The sequence below is a fragment of the Ornithorhynchus anatinus genome, chromosome X1, assembly GCF_004115215.2.
Source record: "Ornithorhynchus anatinus isolate Pmale09 chromosome X1, mOrnAna1.pri.v4, whole genome shotgun sequence".
NCBI lineage: Eukaryota > Metazoa > Chordata > Mammalia > Monotremata > Ornithorhynchidae > Ornithorhynchus > Ornithorhynchus anatinus.
Genome location: NC_041749.1, coordinates 40,309,218 through 40,332,562, shown reverse-complemented (window position 1 = coordinate 40,332,562; position 23,345 = coordinate 40,309,218). Strand labels below are relative to the sequence as shown.

At 50.3% G+C, this 23,345-nt stretch overlaps 1 protein-coding gene across 8 annotated transcripts in view; it reads right to left on the bottom strand.

Moving 5' to 3' along the window:
• The window catches only part of SEPTIN8 (septin 8), an 89,022-nt gene that overhangs the window by 38,276 nt on the left and 27,401 nt on the right, over positions 1–23,345 (bottom strand). For 7 of the 8 annotated variants that reach the window (XM_007670282.3, XM_007670283.3, XM_007670284.3 and 4 more), the window contains exons 2-3: positions 7,961–8,075; positions 532–727 (exon numbers count right to left, since the gene is read on the bottom strand). In XM_007670282.3, coding sequence (XP_007668472.1) covers positions 532–727; positions 7,961–8,075 — 311 coding nt within the window. Of the gene's footprint in view, positions 1–531; positions 728–7,960; positions 8,076–18,986; positions 19,060–23,345 lie in introns of those variants that run through there. The other variant, XM_007670289.3, reaches the window with a different exon arrangement.

Here is a 23,345-nt window from a genome sequence, read left to right as displayed (position 1 = left end):
CTAAACACTGGGGTAGATTGAAGGTAATCACTTTGTCCCATGTGGGGCTCACAGTCTTAATCCCCATTTTACAGATGAGAAGACAGGTACAGAGAAGTGAAGTGGCTTGCCCAAAGTCACCCAGCAGGCAAGTGGCAGAGACAGGATTAGTACCCACGTATTCTGACTCCCAAGCCCATGTTCTTTCCACTAAGCCATGCTGCTTCTCTCAGACTTTCTGACTCCCAGGCCCAGGCTCTATCCACTAGGCCACGCTGCTTCCCATGCCGAGGCCTCTAACCTACCAGGTCTTCTAGAATAATACTAGCCTGAGCCTGCTGGCCTTCAAGGAGAGGACTGGGAGTGGTAGGGGATGAGGAGGGAGACAGAAGGGGAAGCCGAAGGGGAAACCGAGGCTCTCGAATAGCTCCAGAACAATCCCCCAACCCCTCTCCCCAGCCACCGTCTCACTCCATCTGTGGCTACAAAAATGAGCACTGCCAGAGGGGCTGGGGAGGAGGAGTTTGGAGGCAGGACCACCCCCCCACTTGCCTCTCGTCCTTGTTGATCTGGTCTCCGAAGCCAACGGCATCCACGATGGTCAGCTTGAGCTGCACGCTGCTTTCCTGCAGGTCGTAGGTGCGCGGCTGCAGCCGGACGCAGTTCTCATAGTGGCTGGCCTCCTCCGTCTCAAACGTAGTGTTGAACAGCGTGTTCATCAGGGTGGACTTCCCGATGCCCGTCTCCCCTGCGGAGGCACGGCAGAGGCCAACCCATCCGGCCATCAACGGGGCCCACTGATAGCAGTGCACTAAGAGGGGCTGAAGCCAAAGGCAGTTCCTTCCCCTCAAGGGGCTTCCCATCTGATATGGAGGGGTCAGTGGGCAGACAGGCCAAAATGGTTCACCCAGAATGGGAGTAGGGCAAAGAACAAGGACAAAGCAGGAAGGGGTACAAATATATCAGGGTGAAATACCTCTAGGTTGTAAGCTTATAGTGGGCAGGGAATGTGTTTGTTTATTGTTATATTGTACTCCCCCAGGGGCCTAGTAGTATTTTGCACAGAGTTAACGCTCAATACACCCAATTAAACGAATGAATGGCTGAATAAATTCTTGAATGTTGGTTAGAGAATGTGATGGAGAGGGGAAGGTGGAAAAACAAGGGGGATGGTGGTACCCACCTCTACAAAGGAAAAGGGGGTTGGGGAAGGGAAGGACAAGGAGGATGTAAATTTCCCACCCTGGACTTCCTCAAAGATTTCAGAGCACAAAGAAGAAGAGGAGACTTTTCTGCCATTCTGGGTTTTTTTAGGAGTCTTAAGCACAAACCACAGTGAGCTGGTGGGAAGACTGAGAAAGTAGTCCCAGGAGGAGAGAAAAGTCCCACCCAGAATAAATTTACCAATGGTCTCTCCGCCCTCCATTCTCCTTTGCCAAACACACTCCTCCCAGGGTGGGGCTCAGCTTCCCCAAACGCCAGTGTAACCAGCAGACCTTCCCAAATGGGCCACGCCAGAAGAGACCGCAAACAGGAAATCAAAAAAGAAAGCCAAACACAAAAGACAAAATGCTGAAGCTTGTTGCAAAATAACTTGTCTGAAGAGGGCTCAAGAAAAGGATTTCTGGTCTTTCCACAAGTTAGGCACTTGGGGACAGCCCTTAAAGAATATGCATTTAACAATGGGTTGTGCTGTAGGGAGTGATTTGCATGACTCCATTTCCCCTTCCACACCCCTGAGGCTTCCGAGTAGGCCCATGGTGGGACTTCCCGATAACTGAAGTTGACTGAACGAAGCCAGAGTGAACTGGCCCAGAAAACTGGCCCAGAAAAGTCAGGGGGCAGAGGGGTGGAATGGATCCTAGAAGTTGAGGGGTGAAACCTCATCCATTATCAGAAGTGGAAACTGACAAGATATGACACTAGGTTTCAGCTACAGTGGAACCTGGACCAGGCTACCAAGAGTCTTGGGACAGTTGCCCCTTGCCCTTCTGAAAGATACAAGCCTAGAGACTGGGCTGTGACAGCTCATTAAAGTAGGGGCTCCAGGCTGTAAGAGCCTAGACTGAGATAGCCCAAATCTCTAGCAGCAGAAATAGCCACCTGGCCTTCTTGCCAGTGCCACCTGCAGAGAACTGCAGGTACTCTGGGGACTTATAACACACCCAATCAATCAATCAATGGTATTTATTGAGCACTTGCTATGTGCAGAGCACTGTTCCAAGTGCTTGGGAGAGTACAATACAACAGAATTAGCAGAAACATTCCTTGCCCGTAATAATTTCTCCATCTCGGTTCCTCACGGGGCATAGAGTTTTGAAAGATATCTTTTAATTGTGGGATTTGTTAAGCCCTTACTATGAGCCAAGCACTGAACTGATAGGGTAGATACACGATTATCAGGTTCCACACACAGCTCCCAAAATAAGAAAGAGAACAGGTTTTGAATTCCCATTTTGCAGATAAGGGAACTGAAGTACAGAGAAGTTAAGTGACTTGCCCAGGGTCACACAGGTCCTCTGACTTCCAGGCTTGTGCTCTTTCCACTAGGCCATGCTGCTTAATTGATGAAACTGAGGTCCATGGAGGAGAAGGGACTTGTTCAAGATTCCACAGTAGGCGAGTGCTGAACTGAGACTGGAGCCCGGGTCTCCTGATTTATCAGTCAATCAATGGTATTTATTGAGCTCTTACTGTGCGCAGAGCTCTATACTAAGTACTTGGGAGAGTAGAGTATAATAGATTTGGTAGAAATATTCCCTGCCCGCAAGTAGCCTGCAGTCTTGAGGGGAACGCAGACATTAAAATAAATTATGTGCATAAGTGCTTTGGGGCTCAGGGTGAAAAAAGGTGCAAGGGCGATACCCAACATCATCATGCCCTCACAGGTACCCACAAAACGAGGAGGTGACATCTGTGTTACAGCCTTCTGTTCTCATGCTGGATCAATCCATCATATTTATTGAGTACTTTCTATGAAGAGAACACTGTACTAAGTGCTTGGGAGAGCACAATAATAGAGAATTAACAGATATGTTCCCCACCCATGACGAGCTTACAGTCTAGAAGGGGACCGGGGAGACTGGACTCAGCCTGGAGACCGAGCTGAGTTTTTCGGGCTTTGGGCACAGGTTGAGAGACGTCCAAGTGGGATTCTTCTCCAGTGGGAGTCGATTCCTACTCTGCTCCATGTGGGCAGGGATCGTGCCTACCTGCTCTATTGTACTGTACTTCCCCGAGCGCTTAGTACAGTGCTCTTACAGTGAGTACGTGCTCAGTAAATACCATTGATTGAAGGGGATGGTCGGAGAAAAACCCTCAGCAGAAGTCACTGAGGAGAAGACACAGATCTGGTCGGGGCCCAGGCGGAGGATGATGATAATAATGATGGTGCTTGGCACACAGAAAGGACTTAACACTGTGGTAAGCACTGGGGTACACACAAGACAATCAGAGCAGATACAGTCTCTGTTCCACATGGGACTCTCAATCTAAGGGGAGTAAGACCTCTTGAAGAGGAACAAAACTGTTTTCATAATCAACATGTTTGCTAAGAATCACAAACACATAGTTCCTTCACAGGGGAGCGAACTCCCGAGGGAAAGGTTCAGATGAGCTAGTTTCTTCCCTCAGAATCCCCAAGTCTCTTCTTTGCGATGAATAACGTGGAGGTGTAGGGGTTTTTTTTTTTAATGGTATTTGCTAAGCACTTACGATGTGTCAAGCACTGCTGTAAATGCTGTGGCAGATACCAGTTAATCACAATGAACACAGTCCCTGTTCCCAGGGGGCTCACAGTCTAAGTAGGAGGGAGAACAGGTAATGAATCCCCATTTTACAGATGAGGAAACTGAAGCACAGAGAAGTTGTGACTTGCCTAAAGTCACACAGCAGACAAGAGGCAGAGTCAGGATTTGAACCCAACTCCTCTGACTCCCACTAGACCACACTGTTCGAGAGAACTGATTAACCCCAGCTGATCCATCCCCTCCAGGCAAAAGGTCTGTGCCTCCCACACAAACCCATAAACGAAGGGTTACAGCACCCTAGAATTCCAGTCACCTAAGGGAGGAACACCCATACCTCTCACCCACCACCTCAAGTTGAGACAGATGGCTTTGGCCACCTGGAATAACCTTTCGAGTCTTCCGGGCTAATATCAGTCCCATCCAATATTCTTGCTGGTTTGGCTGGGACCTGCACAGGCTGCCTCTCCCTTTCCCTGCAAAGAGTTCAGGAGCTTTATAAATCCCCCAATTTTACAGAAGTGGAAACTGAGGCAAACAAGAGTACCCCAGGGCAGCAGGGACAGGGATCCCAAAGCAGTAGCATGGCCTTGTGGAAAGAAACATAACCTGGGAGCTGGAGGATTTGGGTTCTAATCCCAGTGCTGCCACTCGCCTGCTGCGTGACCTTGGGCAAGTCACTTCATGCCTTTGGGTTTAAATTACCTCTTCTGTAGAATGGGGATGAAATACCTGTTCTCCATCCCTCTTAGTCTATGTCCAATCTGCTTATATTTCATCTACCCAGAGCTTGGCACATAGTAAGTGCTTAACAAATATTACTATCATCATCATTGCTATCATTATTATCCCAGGTGTCCTAGGACCAGCCCAAAGCCAGTAGATTTCTAATCCTCGAAAAATCATCCTTTGGCCCTTGCGATGGCTGGGAGAACAGGGGAGTGTCCCCTGATCCAAACTGTGAGCCTGGGGTGCCCAGGCTAATGCCACATGGTTCAGAAGCAGCATGACCTAGTGGATACAGCACAGGCCTGGGAGACAGAAGGACCTGGGTTCTAATGCTGGCTCCTCCACTTGAATGCTGTGTGACAATGGGTGAGTCATTTAACTTCTCTGTGCCCCAGTTACTTCGTCTGCAAAATAGGGAGCCCTGTATGGGACATGGACTGTGTCCAAGCTGATTATCTTGTCTCTACTCCATTATTTAGTACAGTGCCTGCCACATAGTAATTGCTTAACAAATACCATTAAAAAAAAAAAGACCAAGGTTAGGCACATTGTTTCGGCCTGGAAAGAAGCAGGCAGCCAGCCCGGGAGCTGAGCAATGCAACGGATGGCAGAATCTCAGATCTCCGGGTTCTGAAGGTCTTTCCTGACCAGCTCCCTGCCAACAATCCATCCAAATTCCCCCTTACCAACTCTCTGAGTATCCCACCTTGGTCTCTTGAAAGGGGTCCAGTCCCTATTACCCTGTCAATTACAGCTCCAGGGCTCTAGTGCCAGAGAGACAAGGAGGGTAATGCCCCCCTCAACCCCTCAGGGAAAAGGGGGAAGGGGAGAAGTGGAGACGAAGGCTAGCGCTGGATCTGGAAATCACCAGTCCTGACCCTGGCTCTCGCTTCCTCTTGACTCCCAGCCAGGTGTAGCAGGACAAGAAAGCCTTTGCTCAAACTCTCGATGTTTAGCATTCAGTACAGTGCTCTGTATAGAGTAAGCACTCAAAAAATATGATCGATTAGTTTAGGGATTGAACAATTGCGCTTCTCTTACAAAATAAATGGCAGTTGAGCCAAGACTGTAGCCAGTGGCCAACCTGGACATCGTTAAGTGAGAAGTAGCATGGTGTAGTGGGTAGAGCACTAGAGAGTCAGAAGGACCTGGGTTCTAATTCCGGCTCCACCACTTGTCTGTTGTGTGACCTTGGGCAAGTCAGTTCACTTCTCTGTGCCTCAGTTACCTCACCTGTAAAATGGGGGTTAAGGCTGTGAGCCCCATGTGGGACAGGGACTGTATCCAACTGAAAACCTTGTATTTATCTCAGTGCTTAATACATTGCCTGTCATATAGTATGGGCTTAAAAAAATACCATTAAAAAAAAAAAGAAAACTGGCAGCTGGCAAGCTGGGAAATGCAGGACCAGTGAGCAGCCTTGTAGTTGTACTCCCTGCCAACATTTCAGGGTACCAGTGCTTAGTACAGTGTCTAGCACATAGTCAGCACCTACCAAATACCATCATTATTATTATTATTACCACTTCTCTGTGCCCTGATGCCCAGCTGGGCACGGGATACAACTACAAGTCCCCACAAGTCCTCCTACTTACTCCTCTAGACCGTAAGTTCATTGTGGGCACAGAATGAGTCTGTTTATTGTTGTATTGAACTCTTACAAGTGCTTAGTACAGTGCTCTGCACATAATAAGCACTCAATAAATACAACTGACACCCTTCCAGAACCAGAATCCACTGAGATGGGGCCCTGGCACTTCCCCGAGGTGGGCAAGGGAAGGGTTGAGCCTTGGTCCCCGGGAACAAAAGGTTCCTCACACCCCCAGCAGGCTCCCCTCTTCCCAGTGCCCAGCTGGTACTAAATCCCTGGGAAGCAGCCTGGAGTCTCTGGGAGCTGGTGGGGCAATACAAAGACTAAAGGTCTCCCTCCAGGACTTCATTTCTTTTTGTATTGGGGAGTGTAGGGAAGGACACCCACAGGGTAGGGCTGCTGGTCTTGGGACTGGAGTCCTCAGGCACTGACCACACTGCGACCAGCCCAGCCCCGAACCAGGCCCGGAAGGGCAAAGGGTGGTAGTTGGCAAAGAGACCGAGTGGAGCAGTTCTGTAATAGAGAAGTGAGACTGAAGCCAGCAGGCCTCTGCCCTGACCATGCCTTCGGCTGACAGTGATGTGGTCCAATGATCCATCCAACTCTCTCTCTCACCCAGGCCAGGCCATCCTGGAGAGGTGGGTGGGGGGCGGGGTGCCCGAGGCTCCCAGATCCCCAGCAAACTCCTGCCTTGGGCAGGGGACCCAGAGTGAAAGAACTGACAAGGGCTGAAGGGCACAGGATATGCTGGAGAAGGTTAAGGAGATGTCAGACCCAGGGCATGAGCCAGAAGAAGCTGTACAGAGGATCTGGAAGGCATTTCCGCTCCATGGTCTGCTCCTCTCACTTCCTCTTCTGCCCAGGGGTCTTTGGGTATAAATGCTCTATAGTTTAAGTCAAGCACTACAGTGACCTCAAACCAAAGACACCGAGTCCCCTTTCCCTCAAAGTGGAATGATCCCCCAGAAGACCTGTGAAGTCTGTTTTTTTCCCCGTTTTCTATCGGTTCTTTTTTTCAGGTAGCACCGGGTGCTCAAGTCCAGACTGGACCCACCAAGTCCCCATCTCTCATTCTGCTGGAGGTTCAGTAGACATCCTGAGGGTTCGGGTTCATCCTCCAGCTCCATTTATCCTGATCCCTATTGGATGACGAGGGCTGTCATACCGTGTCACACTGCTCCAGGCCTTCCCTTGGCAGCAGAGAGACCACACCAGCCAGACACGTCGACATCTTCCAGCCTTTAAGTCACTGTTGTCCCTCCGGTCTCGGGCCCTCCTCCCATTCTTCCACTCCCGACCTCTCAGTTCTGTCCTGAAGTGACCCTTCACTTCATTCTCTGTCCCTGAGGGGCAGCCCTAACTGATCTCCCCGACCCTTTCACCATGCATACTCATGCAAGTAGCTCTGACTTGTCCTGAGAACAGCCAGGAAAGGACGTGGGGCTGTAAGCTCTTTGTGGGCAGGGAACATGTCTGCATATTTTTATATTGTACTCTCACCTGTGCTGAGCGGCAGCTGTATGGGAAAGAGTTAAAGGCGGATGATCAAAGACATCAAGTGATCAAAATTGATCAAAGACAATGGCAGAGACTTAAGTTTTTAATGCGTAGAAGAAGGCAATGGAAAACTACTTCCATATCTTTACCAAGAAAACTCTATGGATACACATAACAAAACAAATTTATGACAGAAGGTGACATGTTCTGAAGAGGTTGAGTCCATGGAGTCGCTATGGTCGGAAATGACTTGACAGCATTTGCAGAAGATTCTCCCAAGTGCTCAGTACAGTGCTCTGCACACATTATTTGCTCAATAAATACGAATGAATGAATGAAAGTTCTGTCGTTCACCATAACCTCCCTGCCGGCCCTCCCTCCCCACTTCCACACGCAGGAGTCTCCTCCTGACACTTACCGACACAGAGGATGTTGAAGCTGAAGCCCTGGTTGACCGATTTGCTGACCAGCTGGTCCGGGAGGCTGTCAAAGCCAACGTGGCCTCCGAGCGAAAGACTCCGCTTCTGTTCGCTCTGTCAGACAGAACAAGCAGATTGAGTGGGGCAGCGATACCCGGGTCAGGAGGGTCAGGGCATGGGCCGGGTGTACGTGGGGGATGGCGGGAGAGGGACCCTGAGAGAAATTACCATTTTACTCAACCCAGGGTGGTTTCACAGTCATTCACACGACCCTCCCGCTGCCTCTTCATTTAGGATGTTTTGATTTGCTGCATTCCAGACATACTGGTGATTACCGCCAAGCATTAGCTGAGAAAATCTGATCTTAACAGAGAATTACCTTAAAGAGACAGGGACCAAGGCTGATGGGAAGGACAGGGAAAGGGCAGAAGGAACAAGCACTGCCCTCTCAGAGAGGAGGAAGTTACACAGCTGATGGGTTTCTAAAGCCCCAATCCCAAATCCAGCTATAACTCTTTGAGTTGGATTGTATCATCAATCCATGGAGTTTATTGACCACATTCTGTCAATAAAGGCTTGAAAGAATACAAGACATTGAATAATAATAATAGTGACAATTATAATTGTGGGTTTTTTTAAGCATTTACTATGGGTCAGGTACTGTACTAAGCGCTGGGGGAGATACAAGATAATAATAATAATAATTATGGTATTTGTTAAGTGCTTACTACGTGCTGAGCACTGTTCTAAGTGCTGGGGTAGATACAGGGTAATCAGATTGTCCCACGTGGGGCTTACATTTTTTAATCTCCATTTTTACAGATGAGGTAACTGAGGCACAGAGAAGTTAAGTGACTTGTCCAAGGTCACACAGCAGATAAGTGGCGGAGCCGGGATTAGAACCCACAACCTCTGATTCCCAAGCCTGTTGCTCTTTCCACTAAGCCATGGTGAGGTCAGCCCACTCAGGGTTCACAGTCTAAGTGAGAAGAAGAAGAGGTATTTCACCCCCATTTTACAGATGAGGAAACTGCAGCACAGAGAAGTAAAGTGACTCACTTAAAGTCACAGAGCACATAAGTGGCGGAGCCAGAATTAGAACCCACTTCTTCTGACTTCCAGTCCACACTGCTTCCCCATAAAGCAGGGACTTACAGACTAGTAAGAAGGTTGGACACATAAAAAAGGCTTAACCGAGAGAAAAGGAGGAAGGAAAAATGGAAGTGTAGATGTGTTAGTGTAAAATAGTATGCTACATAAATCAATATGAACAGAGGTGCCTTGGGTGGATGTGGAAAGAGCCCAGGCTTGGGAGTCAGAGGTCATGGGTTTGAATCCCGGCTCTGCTGCTTGTCAACTGTGTGACTGTGAGCAAGTCACTTAACTTCTCTGTGCCTCAGTTACCTCATCTGTAAAATGGGGATTAACTGTGAGCCTCCTGTGGGACAACTTGATTATCCTGTATCAACCCCAGCACTTAGAACAGTGCTCTGCACATAGTAAGTGCTTAACAAATACCAACATTATTATTATTATTATGTGAATGCATAAGGTCATGGTGTAAAAGTGTTGAGGTTGTGTGAGTTTTAAAGGATATATTCTGGGGAGCGAAAGAAATTAACCAAGGAAGACTTACTGGAGTCAGAGTTCCTAGGATCTAATCCCGGCTCTGCCACTTGCTTGCTGTGTGACCTTGGGCAAAGAAGTCACTTCACTGCTCTGTGCCTCAGTTTCCTCATCTGTAACATGGAGATTCGATATCTGCTCTCCCTCTCCTTAAGACTGTGAACCTTTGTGGGCTTAGTACAGTACTAAGTGAACCTTTGTGCGCTTAGTACAGTACTCAGCACACAATAAGTGCTTAATAAATACTATCACTACTATTACTATATCTGACTGAATTGTCTTGTATCTAGACCAGCGCCTTGTAAAGTGTCTGGCACATAGAAAGTTTTTTTTTTTTTTAGCAAAAACCTCTATCAATAGGCGTAATAGTGGTAGTAATAACAGACTGTAAGCTCACTGTGGGCAGGGAATATGTCTATTGTTATATTGTACTCTCCCAAGCACTTAATACAGTGCTTTGGACACAGTAAGAATTCAATAAATATGACCAAATGAGTGAATGAATGAATAATAGCAACAGTGATATGTGATGTGATTGTGATTACTGTGATTTCAGAAAGGGAAGAGCTGCGGTCTGGCAGATTTAAATGAGAAGGGGGCTCCAGGAAGGGTGAAGAGACTGTAAGCCCATCATTGGGCAGGGAATGTCTATCTGTTGCCAAATTGTATATTCCAAGTGCTTAGTACAGTGCTCTGCACATAGTAAGCACTCAATAAATACTACTGAATGAATGAATGAAGTCTGAAGTGGGAGAGATGAGATTAAGGCACACGTGAGTAGACTGGCTTGAAGTGAACCTAGAAGTCAAGTTTGAGTACAGTGGGAGAAGAGAGAGGGTAAGAGGGCGGGGGGAGAGCTGATGGAAACGAGGGTCAGGAGTTTCTGCTCCATGAGGAGAAGAATGGACAACCACTGGAGGATTTAGGAGTGGTGCGACATTTACAGAATGAAGTTTTAGAAAAATGATCAGACAGCAAAGTTAAGGTGGGCTGAAGAACGGCGAGGCTGCTTGTCTCCCAGCCCCACCTAGCCCTTGCCTCACCTCAAGAAAAGGCAGCTTTGGGGCTCCCCCTTGCAGCGTGGCTCAGTGGAAAGAGCCCGGGCTTGGGAGTCAGAGGTCATGGGTTCGTATCTCAGCTCTGCCCCTTGTCAGCTGTGTGACTGTGGGCAAGCCACTTAACTTCTCTGGACCTCAATTCCCTCATCTGTAAAATGGGGATTAAGATTGTGAGCCTCACATGGGACAACCTGATAGCCCTGCATCTACCCCAGCGCTTAGAACAGTGCTCTGCACATAGTAAGCGCTTAACAAATACCAACATTACTATTATTATTTGGCCCACTCCTTTCAACCCTCTACTAGTTTCCTAACGCAGACCATCCCGAAGGAAGCTCACGAGGTAACCATCTTTATCCCATCCAACACATTTCCCGGCAGACCTTACAGGTCCCTACTCTGCACTTGATTCACATCTCACCCTGCCACTATTCTTTCCAACTTTTCCTGAATCCCATGGCCCGAGCTTACCCTGCTGGCCCCCGCCTGGCAGAAGCAAACCGCGGGGGCTCAGGGAGCAGCCCGATGGAGCCGACCAAGCCGGCACCTGTTGCGTGCCGCTTTTCCGGCAGCTCAAGCCAGTGGCCTGCGTGTCCCGGATGCCCGGGTAGATCACCCCCCACCCAGATGTTCAGGCCTAATTGCCAAGAAATCTTGCTCTGGAAATGTCATTGGACCTCTCGGGGAGATAAGAGGACAACAGGTTGATTTCATCTAGTGTTAACGATCAAACCAATCCCCAGCTCTCAGGATACAGGCGGGGGAGGATAAGGGGAAGCCAGAGATGTTACGTGCTTTATCTTTCCCAGCAGGAGGCTCTGCCAGGAACCCAGAGTGGATCAAACAGCCCTTCCCAGTAGGCGGGGCACCCGGGGAGTAGGACAGACCACATCCCAGCAGCTCTCAGGAGGAGCCTGACTCCAAACAGTAGCAAGGGGCCCAGCTAGCTCTGAAACTGCAGGGTCATGGCCGTGATCCCGTGGTAACCCAACCCTCAGGCTAATGATAATAATGATAATTATTATTATGATCGTACTTGTTAAGCACTTACGATGTGCCAAGCACTGTTTTAAGCACTGGAGTAGATATAAATTAATCAGGTTGGACATAGTCCCTGTCCCCCATGGGGCTTGCACTCTTAATTCCCATTTTACAGATGAGGTCACTGAGGCCCAGAGAAATGAATAATAATAATAATAAGGATGGTATTTGTTAATAATAATTTGTTAATAATAATAATTATGGTGTTTGTTAAGCACTTACTATGTGCCAAGCACTGTTCTAAGCACTGGAGTAGATACAAGGTAATCAGGTTGTCCCACGTGGGGCTCACAGTCTTAATCCCCATTTGAAAGATGAGGTAACTGAGGCAAAGAGAAGATAAGTGACTTGCCCAAAGTCACACAGCTAAGTGGCAAAGCTGGGAATAGAACCCACGACCTCTAACTCCCAAGCCCGTGCTCTTTCCACTAAGCAACGCTGCTTCACTCTGTGAAGCACACACAGCAGCCAAGTGGCAGAGCTGGGATTAGACTGCAGGTCCTTCTGATTCCCAGGCCCGTGCTCTATCGACTAAGCCACGCTGCTTCCACTAAGCATGCTAGCAACGGCCAGTCAACCACATCGGCAACCCAGCCCAACCCACAATCGCCTCCGGATGCGGGACATCTGTGACGATCCCCACGACGCAGAATCCTCCCAGCAAGAGCTCGGAACGATCCAATCCCCCACCACCCAGCCCTACAGCAGCAGAGTGGGGGCTGACGGGAGAAGGGTCTTGGGGCGGGGTGGTCGGTCACTTCCTGCCCCTTGGGAAACTTAAAAATGGTCTTCAGGCACTTCAGCGGCCTGTTGTTGGGGAAGTGGGGAGGAAGAAGCGGGAAACAGGAAAGCCCATTAACAACTGCTAAAATCACTTTAAATAATCCCCTTTTCAACAGGCAACTCACACCGTGAAGCTGAGCTGGCAGTGGGCATGGCAAGAGACATGGGAGCCGAATTCATTCATTCATTCATTCAATAGTATTTATTGAGCGCTTACTATGTGCAGAGCACTGTACTAAGCGCTTGGGATGAACAAGTTGGCAACAGATAGAGACAGTCCCTGCCGTTTGACGGGCTTACAGTCTAATCGGGGGAGACGGACAGACAAGAACAATGGCACTAAACAGCGTCAAGGGGAAGAACATCTTGTAAAAACAATGGCAACTAAATAGAATCAAGGCGATGTACAATTCATTAACAAAATAAATAGGGTAACGAAAATATATACAGTTGAGCGGACGGGTACAGTGCTGTGGGGATGGGAAGGGAGAGGTGGAGGAGCAGAGGGAAAAGGGGAAAATGAGGCTTTAGCTGCGGAGAGGTAAAGGGGGGATGGCAGAGGGAGTAGAGGGGGAAGAGGAGCTCAGTCTGGGAAGGCCTCTTGGAGGAGGTGATTTTTAAGTAAGGTTTTGAAGAGGGAAAGAGAATCAGTTTGGCGGAGGTGAGGAGGGAGGGCGTTCCAGGACCGCGGGAGGACGTGACCCAGGGGTCGACGGCGGGATAGGCGAGACCGAGGGACGGCGAGGAGGTGGGCGGCAGAGGAGCGGAGCGTGCGGGGTGGGCGGTAGAAAGAGAGAAGGGAGGAGAGGTAGGAAGGGGCAAGGTGATGGAGAGCCTTGAAGCCTAGAGTGAGGAGTTTTTGTTTGGAGCGGAGGTCGATAGGCAACCACTGGAGTTGTTTAAGAAGGGGAGTGACATGCCCAGATCGTTTCTGCAGGAAGATGAGCCGGGCAGCGGAGTGAAGAATAGACCGGAGCGGGGCGAGAGAGGAGGAAGGGAGGTCAGAGAGAAGGCTGACACAGTAGTCTAGCCGGGATATAACGAGAGCCCGTAATAGTAAGGTAGCCGTTTGGGTGGAGAGGAAAGGGCGGATCTTGGCGATATTGTAGAGGTGAAACCGGCAGGTCTTGGTAACGAATAGGATGTGTGGGGTGAACGAGAGGGACGAGTCAAGGATGACACCGAGATTGCGGGCCTGAGAGACGGGAAGGATGGTCGTGCCATCCACGGTGATGGAGAAGTCTGGGAGCGGACCGGGCTTGGGAGGGAAGATGAGGAGCTCAGTCTTGCTCATGTTGAGTTTTAGGTGGCGGGCCGACATCCAGGTGGAGACGTCCCGGAGGCGGGAGGAGATGCGAGCCTGAAGGGAGGGGGAGAGGACAGGGGCGGAGATGTAGATCTGCGTGTCATCTGCGTAGAGATGGTAGTCAAAGCCGTGAGAGCGGATGAGTTCACCGAGGGAGTGAGTGTAAATGGAGAACAGAAGAGGGCCAAGAACTGACCCTTGAGGAACTCCAACAGTTAAAGGATGGGAGGGGGAGGAGGCTCCAGCGTAGGAGACCGAGAATGATCGGCCAGAGAGGTAAGAGGAGAACCAGGAGAGGACAGAGTCCGTGAAGCCAAGGTGAGATAAGGTACGGAGGAGGAGGGGATGGTCGACAGTGTCAAAGGCAGCAGAGAGGTCAAGGAGGATCAGAATGGAGTAGGAGCCATTGGATTTGGCAAGAAGGAGGTCACGGGTGACCTTAGAGAGAGCAGTCTCGGTAGAGTGGAGGGGACGGAAGCCAGATTGGAGGGGGTCTAGGAGAGAATGGGAGTTAAGGAATTCTAGGCATCGATTGTAGACGACTCGTTCTAAGATTTTGGAAAGGAAGGGTAGTAGGGAGATAGGACGATAACTGGAGGGGGAAGTGGGGTCAAGAGCGGGTTTTTTTAGGATGGGGGAGACGTGGGCGTGTTTGAAGGCAGAGGGGAAGGAGCCCTTGGAGATTGAGTGGTTAAAAATAGAAGTTAAGGAAGGGAGGAGGGCAGGGGCGATGGTTTTAAGAAGGTGAGAGGGAATGGGGTCCGAGGCGCAGGTGGAGGGGGTGGCACTTGCGAGGAGGGAGGAGATCTCCTCTGAGGATACTGCAGGGAAGGATGGGAAAGTAGGGGAGGGGGTTGTTGGGGGGGAGGGGAGAGGCGGAGGGGTGACTTTGGGGAGCTCAAACCTGATCGTGTTGATTTTCGTGAGGAAATAGGTGGCCAGATCATTAGGGGTGAGAGATGGGGGAGGGGGAGGAACAGGGGGCCTAAGGAGAGAGTTAAAGGTCCGGAACAATCGGCGGGGGTGACGGGCATGGGTGTCGATGAGGGAGGAGAAGAAGCTTTGCCTGGCGGAGGAGAGGGCAGAGTTAAGGCAGGAAAGGATAAATTTGAAGTGTGTGAGGTCGGCTTGGTGCTTGGACTTTCGCCAGCGGCGCTCAGCAGCTCGAGCATAGGAGCGTAGGAGGCGGACGGAGGAGGTGATCCGGGGCTGTGGGTTAGTGGCGCGAGAGCAGCGGAGGGAAAGGGGGGCGAGAGAGTCGAGATGAGTAGAGAGGGTGGAGTTGAGAGCGGAGACCTGATCGTCGAGAGTGGGAAGAGAGGACAGGGCGGCAAGGTGAGGCGAGATGCTATTGGAAAGACGGATGGGATCGAGAGAGCGGAGGTCTCTGTGGGGCAGTAGCGAAGATTTGCAGGGGGAGGGAGTGTGAGAGATGAGGCAGGTGAGAAGGTTATGGTCCGAGAGAGGGATTTCAGAGTTGGTGAGTGAGGAGATAGTGCAGCGGTAGGAGATGACAAGATCGAGGGTGTGACCGAGTCGGTGAGTGGGCGCGGTATGGTGGAGGAGGAGGTCGGCAGAGTCGAGGAGGGATAGCAGGCGGGCGGCAGAGGAGTCGTCGGGTACATCCGTATGGATGTTGAAGTCTCCAAGGATCAGAGTGGGCAGAGAGAAGGAGAGAAGGAAGGTGAGAAAGGGGTCAAGGTGGTTGAATAAGTCGGAGGTGGGACCGGGAGGGCGGTAGATGACGGCGACAAGTAACTGGAGTGGGTGGTAGAGGCGAATGATATGGGCTTCGAAGGAGGGGAAGGAGAGGGAGGGGGGAGGAGGGATAGTGCGGAAGCGGCATCGGGGCGAGAGGAGGAAGCCAACGCCTCCTCCCTTACCGGTGAGTCTGGGGGAGTGGGAGAAGGAGAGGCCTCCGCTGGAGAGAGCGGCGGCGGAGACCGTGTCTTCGGGAGAGAGCCACGTTTCCGAAAGGGCGAGGAGGAGGAGAGAGCGGGAGAGGAAAAGGTCATGGATGAAAGGTAGCTTGCCTGTAACAGAGTGGGGGTTCCAGAGGCCACACTTGAAAGTAGCTGTGGGTGCAAGGGGAGGAGGGGGGGAAGGGCGGGGGGAGGGGAGGGTTTGGATGGGAAGGAGGTGGCGGGGCCCTGGACGAGGAGAGGGGGATGAGGGGTGGCGGTGGGACAAGAGGACTGGGATGGGGCATGGGTGGGGAAGAGAGAAGGGGGGAGGGGGTGAAGAGGGGGTTAGGTGGGGGGAAGAGTGGGGGAGGGGGAAGAGGGGTAGCGCTGGTAAAGTGGGGTTCTAGGGCGGGAGAGAGGAGGGGGGGAGGAGACAGAGGAGAGAGCGGGAAAGAGCTGAGCGAGAGAGGGGAAGGGGAAGGGGAAGGGGAGGATAGGAAGGGGCGGGAGGGGGGAGGGGGGAGGAGGGACATGGCGAGGCCAGAGAGGTGGGTGGCAGCACTGACAACAATAAACAGTAATAAACGAAATCGGTAATATAGCAACATGATACAATATGATACAATACAGTGGTGCTAATATAGCAACATGATACAGTATGATACAATATAGTCGTGTTAATAAAAGGGGTGATGACCAGGGTCGGGGGTAGACTCGATTAAGGGGCGACCTGATCAAATTCAAAATCTGACGACAATAAACAATAACAAGCGAGATCGCAAATATAGCAACATGCTACAGTAAGGCACACTACAATAGTGTTAATAAGCAGGCGATGACCAGGGTCGGGGGACGAGCCGACCCTACCCGATCAGACTCAAAGTCAAGCGGCCAGCGGCCGAGAGTGTCCCAGAGCTCATGACCAAATAACCCTGTGGCGGCGGGGGGGCCCTGAGGTTGTCCGGGGTGGGTGGCGGCCGTAGGCGGCGGCTAAGGCAAGGTAACATGGTGAGAACAAGGACCTCGTCGCCCGGGGCGGGGGCGGGAGGGATGAATCACCTCAAGAGGGAAGAGGGAGTGAGGCCTTCCCAAAATGGCCGCCTCAGGCAGAGTGGGGGCTTCCTAAAATGGCCGGCTCGGGCGGAGTGGGGGAGCGGTTGGGGAGCACAATGTCCCCGGGCCCGAGCAGGGGGACACAATGTCCCCCGAGGACACAATGAATTCGAGATCACACAAGGATGTCCCTGGGCCAACCTGCTGCCAGCCTCAGAGGAAGATGCCGGTAACTCAAGGATTCCTCTAACTCCTCCATCTTCATCAGAACTGAGTGGGCACCTACTGTGGGCAAAGCACTGGACAGGGTGCCTACCACATACAAAACACTATACGGGACTCCTACTGCATACAGAGTGCTGTTATTATTGTCTACTGCATTCAGAGCACTGTACTGGGACCCCACTACATGCCGGGCACTGTACTAGTCATCTGCTTCGTGCAGAACAGTGTTGCATGCAAAGCACTATCCCGGGGGCCTATTGCATTCAGTGTGCTCTCCTGGAAGCTCATCACGGGCAGAGATACCATACTAGGCACCTACTGGGTGCGGAGGGATGTACTGGATACCTACTGCATGCAGAGTGCTGTATTGGGTGCCAACTGAATGCAGGGCACTCTACTGGGCTCTTGGAGAACATAGAGAGGAAATAGAAGGCATGATCCCTGCCCTCAAGGAGCTAAATGCCCAGCTGTCTCCTGAGGTGGTGTTTTGGGACCACGGGAAGGAACTAAAGGGTGGCCACCACAGAGCCCATTATGCCAGAGTTCTGCCAGAACTCTCTAGGGGAAGCTGGGCAGGCAGGTGGACAGGGGTGGTTCCCCTAGAAGAAAGCAAAGCCTCCACAACCTGATCCCAGCTGGCCATTCCCCTGCAGATTCCCAGAAGGCTGGGGTCATCGCTGCCATTGGGCACCCTAGAGACCCCTGGGGCAACCCAGCAGCTGCCTCTGCTCTCTGGGTGTCACAGGGGTCAAAGTGAGTGTGTTCACAGGGCCCTGACTGCAGAAGGAACCACCCACACTCCCCACTTGCCCTCCCTCCTAAAGGAGCTGCTTTCTTCCACCTAGCAACAACCACCTGCCCCCTCCCCACACCCCAACAGGGGGTGGCATCAGAGTTCCCTCCCCTTGTCTGGCAAAGTCCACAGTCTTTCCAGTTTCTTTGCTCCTCCTCAGCCCCTCCTTGAAAGCAGGTAGAAGAAAACATTCCCCCCAATCTGGCTTGGTCACTCCTTCCACCACCCCCCATCCCTGGGCTCTGCCCCGAATCCAGATGGAGCTGAAGGGGGTGGCCAGACCATCCAGAGCTTTATTCTCCAGAGAAGGAAACGATGCTATAAAAAGAAAATCACACAAGAAAACCAGCTGAGATGGAATTCCAGTGAAAGTTTTCTCTTAGGCTCCCAAGAATAGGAAGAATTCCAGCTCTTGAACAACGCTTTCACACGCACTGCCTTGAAAGCTCTGTCCTGCCCTTGTTCCTAGGAACTGGAATTTCTGAGACTGGGTTTCACACCAAGGATCCAATCAATCTTTCAGTGTTCTTTATTAAGTACCTACTACACACAGAGCCCTGTGCAAAGCGCTTGGGAAAATATGCCAGAAGCAAGACCCACTTCCCCTACCCACCCCCAGCAGCTTACCATCAAATGGGGCAGACAAAAATGATCGACAAAAAGTGGCAGTAGAAAGAACAAAGATAAAACAGGAAGCCATGTGCATGTGTGAGGATCATAACAGTATTGGTTACAATCTTAATTTGTCATGCCAAGCATTGAGCTATGCACTGGGATAGATACAAGATAATCAGGTTGGACACAGTCCCTGTTCCACATGGGGCTCGCAACCTAAGAAGGAGGGAGAACAAGTATTGAATCCTCGTTTTGCAGATGAGGAAACTGAGGGCCAGAGGAGTGACCTGACTTGCCTAAGGTCACCCAGCAGGATGCGATAACAGAAAAACTGCACATGCCTAGGCACTCTCAGGCTCTCTCTGAAAGCATAATTGAACTACCTGTTTGGGGTGGATAGCAAAGGCAAACTCGGATGGGCCAAAAATGGGGTTCTGTCATATGTCAGAAGGGGATGCGGGGGAGTTATGAGGCTGGGGGTCAATCCATCAATCAATCATATTTATTGAGTGCTTACTGGGGCAGAGCACTGAACTAAGCGCCCGTGAGATCCCACAAGAATGCCGTTCCTTCAGGGATATACCAAAGGAAGAGGATGGGGAGAAATACATTGCTGCTAACCTTGGGTCTCCGGGGGTGGGGTCTGTCCTGGGCAAGAGCCTTCCCTGCCCCCCAACCAAGTCTGTGGCCATGCCCTTGGGCGGGCTGATGCCAGCTTGGGTGTAGGTGCCCACAGTCTGGACAGCAGGCGATGACATCACTCCATCTGCAGGGCGTCCTGGCATCAGGACAGGTCACAGACACAGGCGTGTCTGGGATCGGCACTGGGGACCAACAGCCCCTGATCCCACTCCCACACCAAACCTCGCCTCTTCAATGCCATCTGCAACTGCTCTTAAGGACTAGGTTTTTGCCCCCAGACTCCTCTGGCCCTGATTTCTCACAGGAACTCCTCAAAGAAATGGAAACTCTCCACCATTGGCTTTAAAGGCATCCATCACCTTGTCCTGTCCTACTTCACCTTGCTACTCTCCTACTATAACCCAGCCCGCACACTTCGCTCCTCCAGTGCTAACCTTCTCACTGTACCTCGATCTCGTCTATCTTGCTGCCGACCTCTCATCCACGTCCTATCTCCAGCCTGGAATGCCCAGCTCCTTATATCCAACAGACTCTCCCCCACTTCAAAGCCTTATCGAAGGCACAACTCATCCAAGAGGTCTTCCCTGACTAAGCCCTCCCTTTTCTTCTCCCACGCGCCCTGACTTGCCCCCTTTATTCGCTCCCCCCTCCCAGCCCCACACATTTATGTACATATCTGTAATTTATTTATATCCATCTCCCCCTCTAGACTGTAAGCTCACTGTGGGCAGGACATGCATCTGTTTACTGTTAATACAGTTCTCTGCACCCAGTAAGTGCTCAACAGATTTGACTGACTACGTGACTCCTTTGAGTCCACCACCACCCTCTCAGGCCAGAGCTCTGTCCACCAGGGCCAGCTCATAGTGGAAGGAGAGGGGAGAGAGCAGTCTCCATATTAACGACAAGCACAGAAAATTTATCTCTGCCGCTCTTCGGTGCCCAGAAAAGAACCAAACAGGACCGCCATATAGCTATGATTAGAATGAAAATGTCCCCAGAGATTTGGGGTGTTTCCAGGCAACCGCTGGTATCATCGTCAGGATCTCAGAGTGGGCGAGGGCGGAGAGCCCACTGCCAGCTTTGACAGAGCAGGGCCTATAGATGCGGATGAATGGTGCTGAAAGGGAAAATGAGGCAGTTAATGGCTGGTTCTCTTGGGGGCATTTCATAGTTCTACATGCTGAGGAGGAGCAAAAAGAAAGCAGAGAAGCAGCCTGGCCTACTGGATAGCGTCACAAGGATCTGGTTCTAATCCTGGCTGCTAATCATCACTTTGTGATCCTGGGAAAGTCACTTAACTTCTCTGAGCCTCAGTTTCCTCATCCATAAAATGGGAATTAAGACTGTAAGACCCATATGGGACAGGTACAGTGTCCAAACTAATTTGCTTGCATCTACCCCAGCACTTAAGATATAGTAAGCACTTAAATACCATTAAAAAAAAAACTAGGGGTGACATCAGCTGACTTTGAACCAATATCCCCTTCAGTGCTTTCCACATAGTAAGTGCTCAATAAGAACGGTTGAATGAATCCCGCAGCCAAAATCCAGGTGAGTTATTGAGTGAGAGGTCTTTTCTGGCCTCCCACAGGTCACTGCCTGGAAACCAAATCCCTCTGCTGCCGCCACCCTGCGCTGTCCTAGACCTTCCCCAGGCCCAGCCTGAGAAGCAACCGGCTAATAATAACAGTAATAGTAATTGTGGGATTTGTTAAGTGCTTACTGTGTACCAGGCATGGTACTAAGTACTGGGTGGATACAAGCAAATCAGGATGGACACAGTGAGGTCTACATTGGAGGGCAGCAGCTGAGAGCAAAGCGGAATGGCCTACTGGAAAAATGACAGGGACGGGAGTCAGGAGTCCTGGCTAAACCCAGCTCTGCCACTTGCCTGTGTGACCTAGGGCCAGTCACTTACCTTCTTGGAGCTTTAGTTTCCTCATCTATAAAATGGGGATTAAATATTTGTTCTTCCTCCTACTTAAAATCATGAGACCCATACAGGGCAAGAATTGTGCTGATCTTTGGTATCTACCCCAGCACTTACATGGGGTTTGGCACATTATAAGCAGTCAATAAATTCCATCATTATTGTCAAGATTCCTTAGTCAGTAATAGTAATGGCATTTGAGCTACTCCTAGCTGTAATGCCCTGTATTAAACACTTGGGAAAGTGCAGCAGAAGCACAAGACTTGTTCCTTGCCCACGCTCAGCGAACACAGAAATCAGACAATTTCTAACTAGTATAATGGTCATGGAAAAGCAATGTGGCTTAGTGGAAAGAGCACGGGCTTGGGAGTCGGAGGATGGGGTTTTAATCCTGGCTCTGCCACTTCTCTGCTGTGTGACCTCGGGCGAGTGACTCAGCTTCTCTGTGCCTCGTTACCTCATCTTTAAAATGGGGATTAAAACCGTGAGCCCTTTATGGGACAACGACATAGAAGGAACTGGGTTCTAATATGAGGTCAGCCACTTGTCTGCTTTGTTACCTTGGGCAAGTCATCTTACGATCTCTGTGCCTCATTCATTCAGTGGTATTTATTGAGCGCTTATTATGTGCAGAGCACTGTATCAGCAACAGATAGAGACAATCCCTGGCCAACGACAGGCTCACTCAGTTACCTCCCCAGCAAAATGTAGATTAAGACTGTCCAACCTGATTAGCCCAATGCTTAGAACCATGCCTGGCACATAGTAAGCGCTTAACAAATACAAATATATTTTTTTAAAAATCAGCTTCTCCAGTGTCACGGCCAAGTTTCACCCAGCATCAAATGGCTGGACAAAAGCTAACAACACTGAGATCTGGATCATAATCAGCTCATCAGCACTAAGGCACTGTTTGCTGCCCCGAGCAGGTCACCTGAGAAGAATAGATGACAGCAGGAGACCCAGGCACCTGCTGGGGGGAGAGATGAAATGGGGCATATGCCAGCGGGGAGGATGGAACAAATACCTTCGAGACACATTGACACCCAGGTTTCAGCCATGAGGTCTGGCAACTTCTGTTGGGAGAACACAGCCACTTTCAGACCAGTGGGAAGCAAGCGGCAGAGGAATTGCATGGATGGGGGGGGGGAGAGACTGGGGGAAGCACTTATATACATATCCATAATTTATTTATTTATATTAATGTCTCTCTCCCCCTCGAGGCTGTAAGATCCTTTTTTATGGTATTTGTTACACGCTTATTCTATGCCAGGCACTGTACTAAGCACCAGGGTTGATACAAAGTAATCAGGCTGGACACAGTTCATGTCCCACATGGGGCTCAAAAGCCTTATCCTCATTTTATAGATGAGGTAACTGAGGCACAGAGAAGTTAAGTGACTTACTCATGGTCACACAAAAGATAAATGGCAGAGCCAGGATTAGGCTGCAGGTCCTTCTGACACCCAGGCTCATGCTCTTTCCAATAACCTGCATTGCTTCTTCCCTGTGGGAAGGGAACGTGTCTATCAGTTCTATAATATTGTACTCTTCCAAGTGCTTAGTACAGTGCTCTGCACATCTTAAGTGCTCAATAAATATCATTGATTGATTGATTGGTGGGCAGTAAGAGAGAGGGGGGGTCCTCTCAATTGAGGGAAGACTGGGGGAGACATCAGTGATAAACACATCAGCCTGGCAAAGGGTGGATTTTCTGGGTATGCAATGAGAACAGGTGGGTTTTTCCAGTTACATCACAGGCTGTTGAATTGTGTCCTCTTCCGCCACAATGGTCAAATATGCACAAATGTACATTCAGTGGACTACAGCAGTCCCACCAGGAGATCAGTGAAGGAGGAAGACTTGGCAAAGATTCTGACTTGTCTCAGCCCTGCTATCTCCAGATGCTCCATGACCGATGTTATCGAGCAATTTCTTCCCACCAGTCCCCAGACTACCTCTCAGCTAAAGAAAGCAAAATGTGGGGCTCTTTTAACAAGAAAGTCCCCATTTAAAATGTCTGGTGTTTGGTTTTTTTGAATGGTATTTGTTAAGCGCTTACAATGTGCCAGGCATCATACTGAGCACTGTGGGAAATACAAGAGAGTCATGTCTGACACAGTCCCTGTCCCATATGGGACTCATTCATTCATTCATTCAATCATATTTATTGAGTGCTTACTGTGTGCAGAGCACTGTACTAAACACTTGGAATGTACAATTTGGTCTTCATCCCCATTTTATAGATGAGGTGACTGAGGCACAGTGAAGTGACTTGCCCAAGGTCACACAGCAGGCAACTCGCAGATTAAGGATTAGAACTCAGGCCCTCTGACTCCCAGACCAGTGCTCTTCCCTCTAGGCCACGCTGCTTTGGCCGCTTACTGCACTGAGGTAGCCTTGCA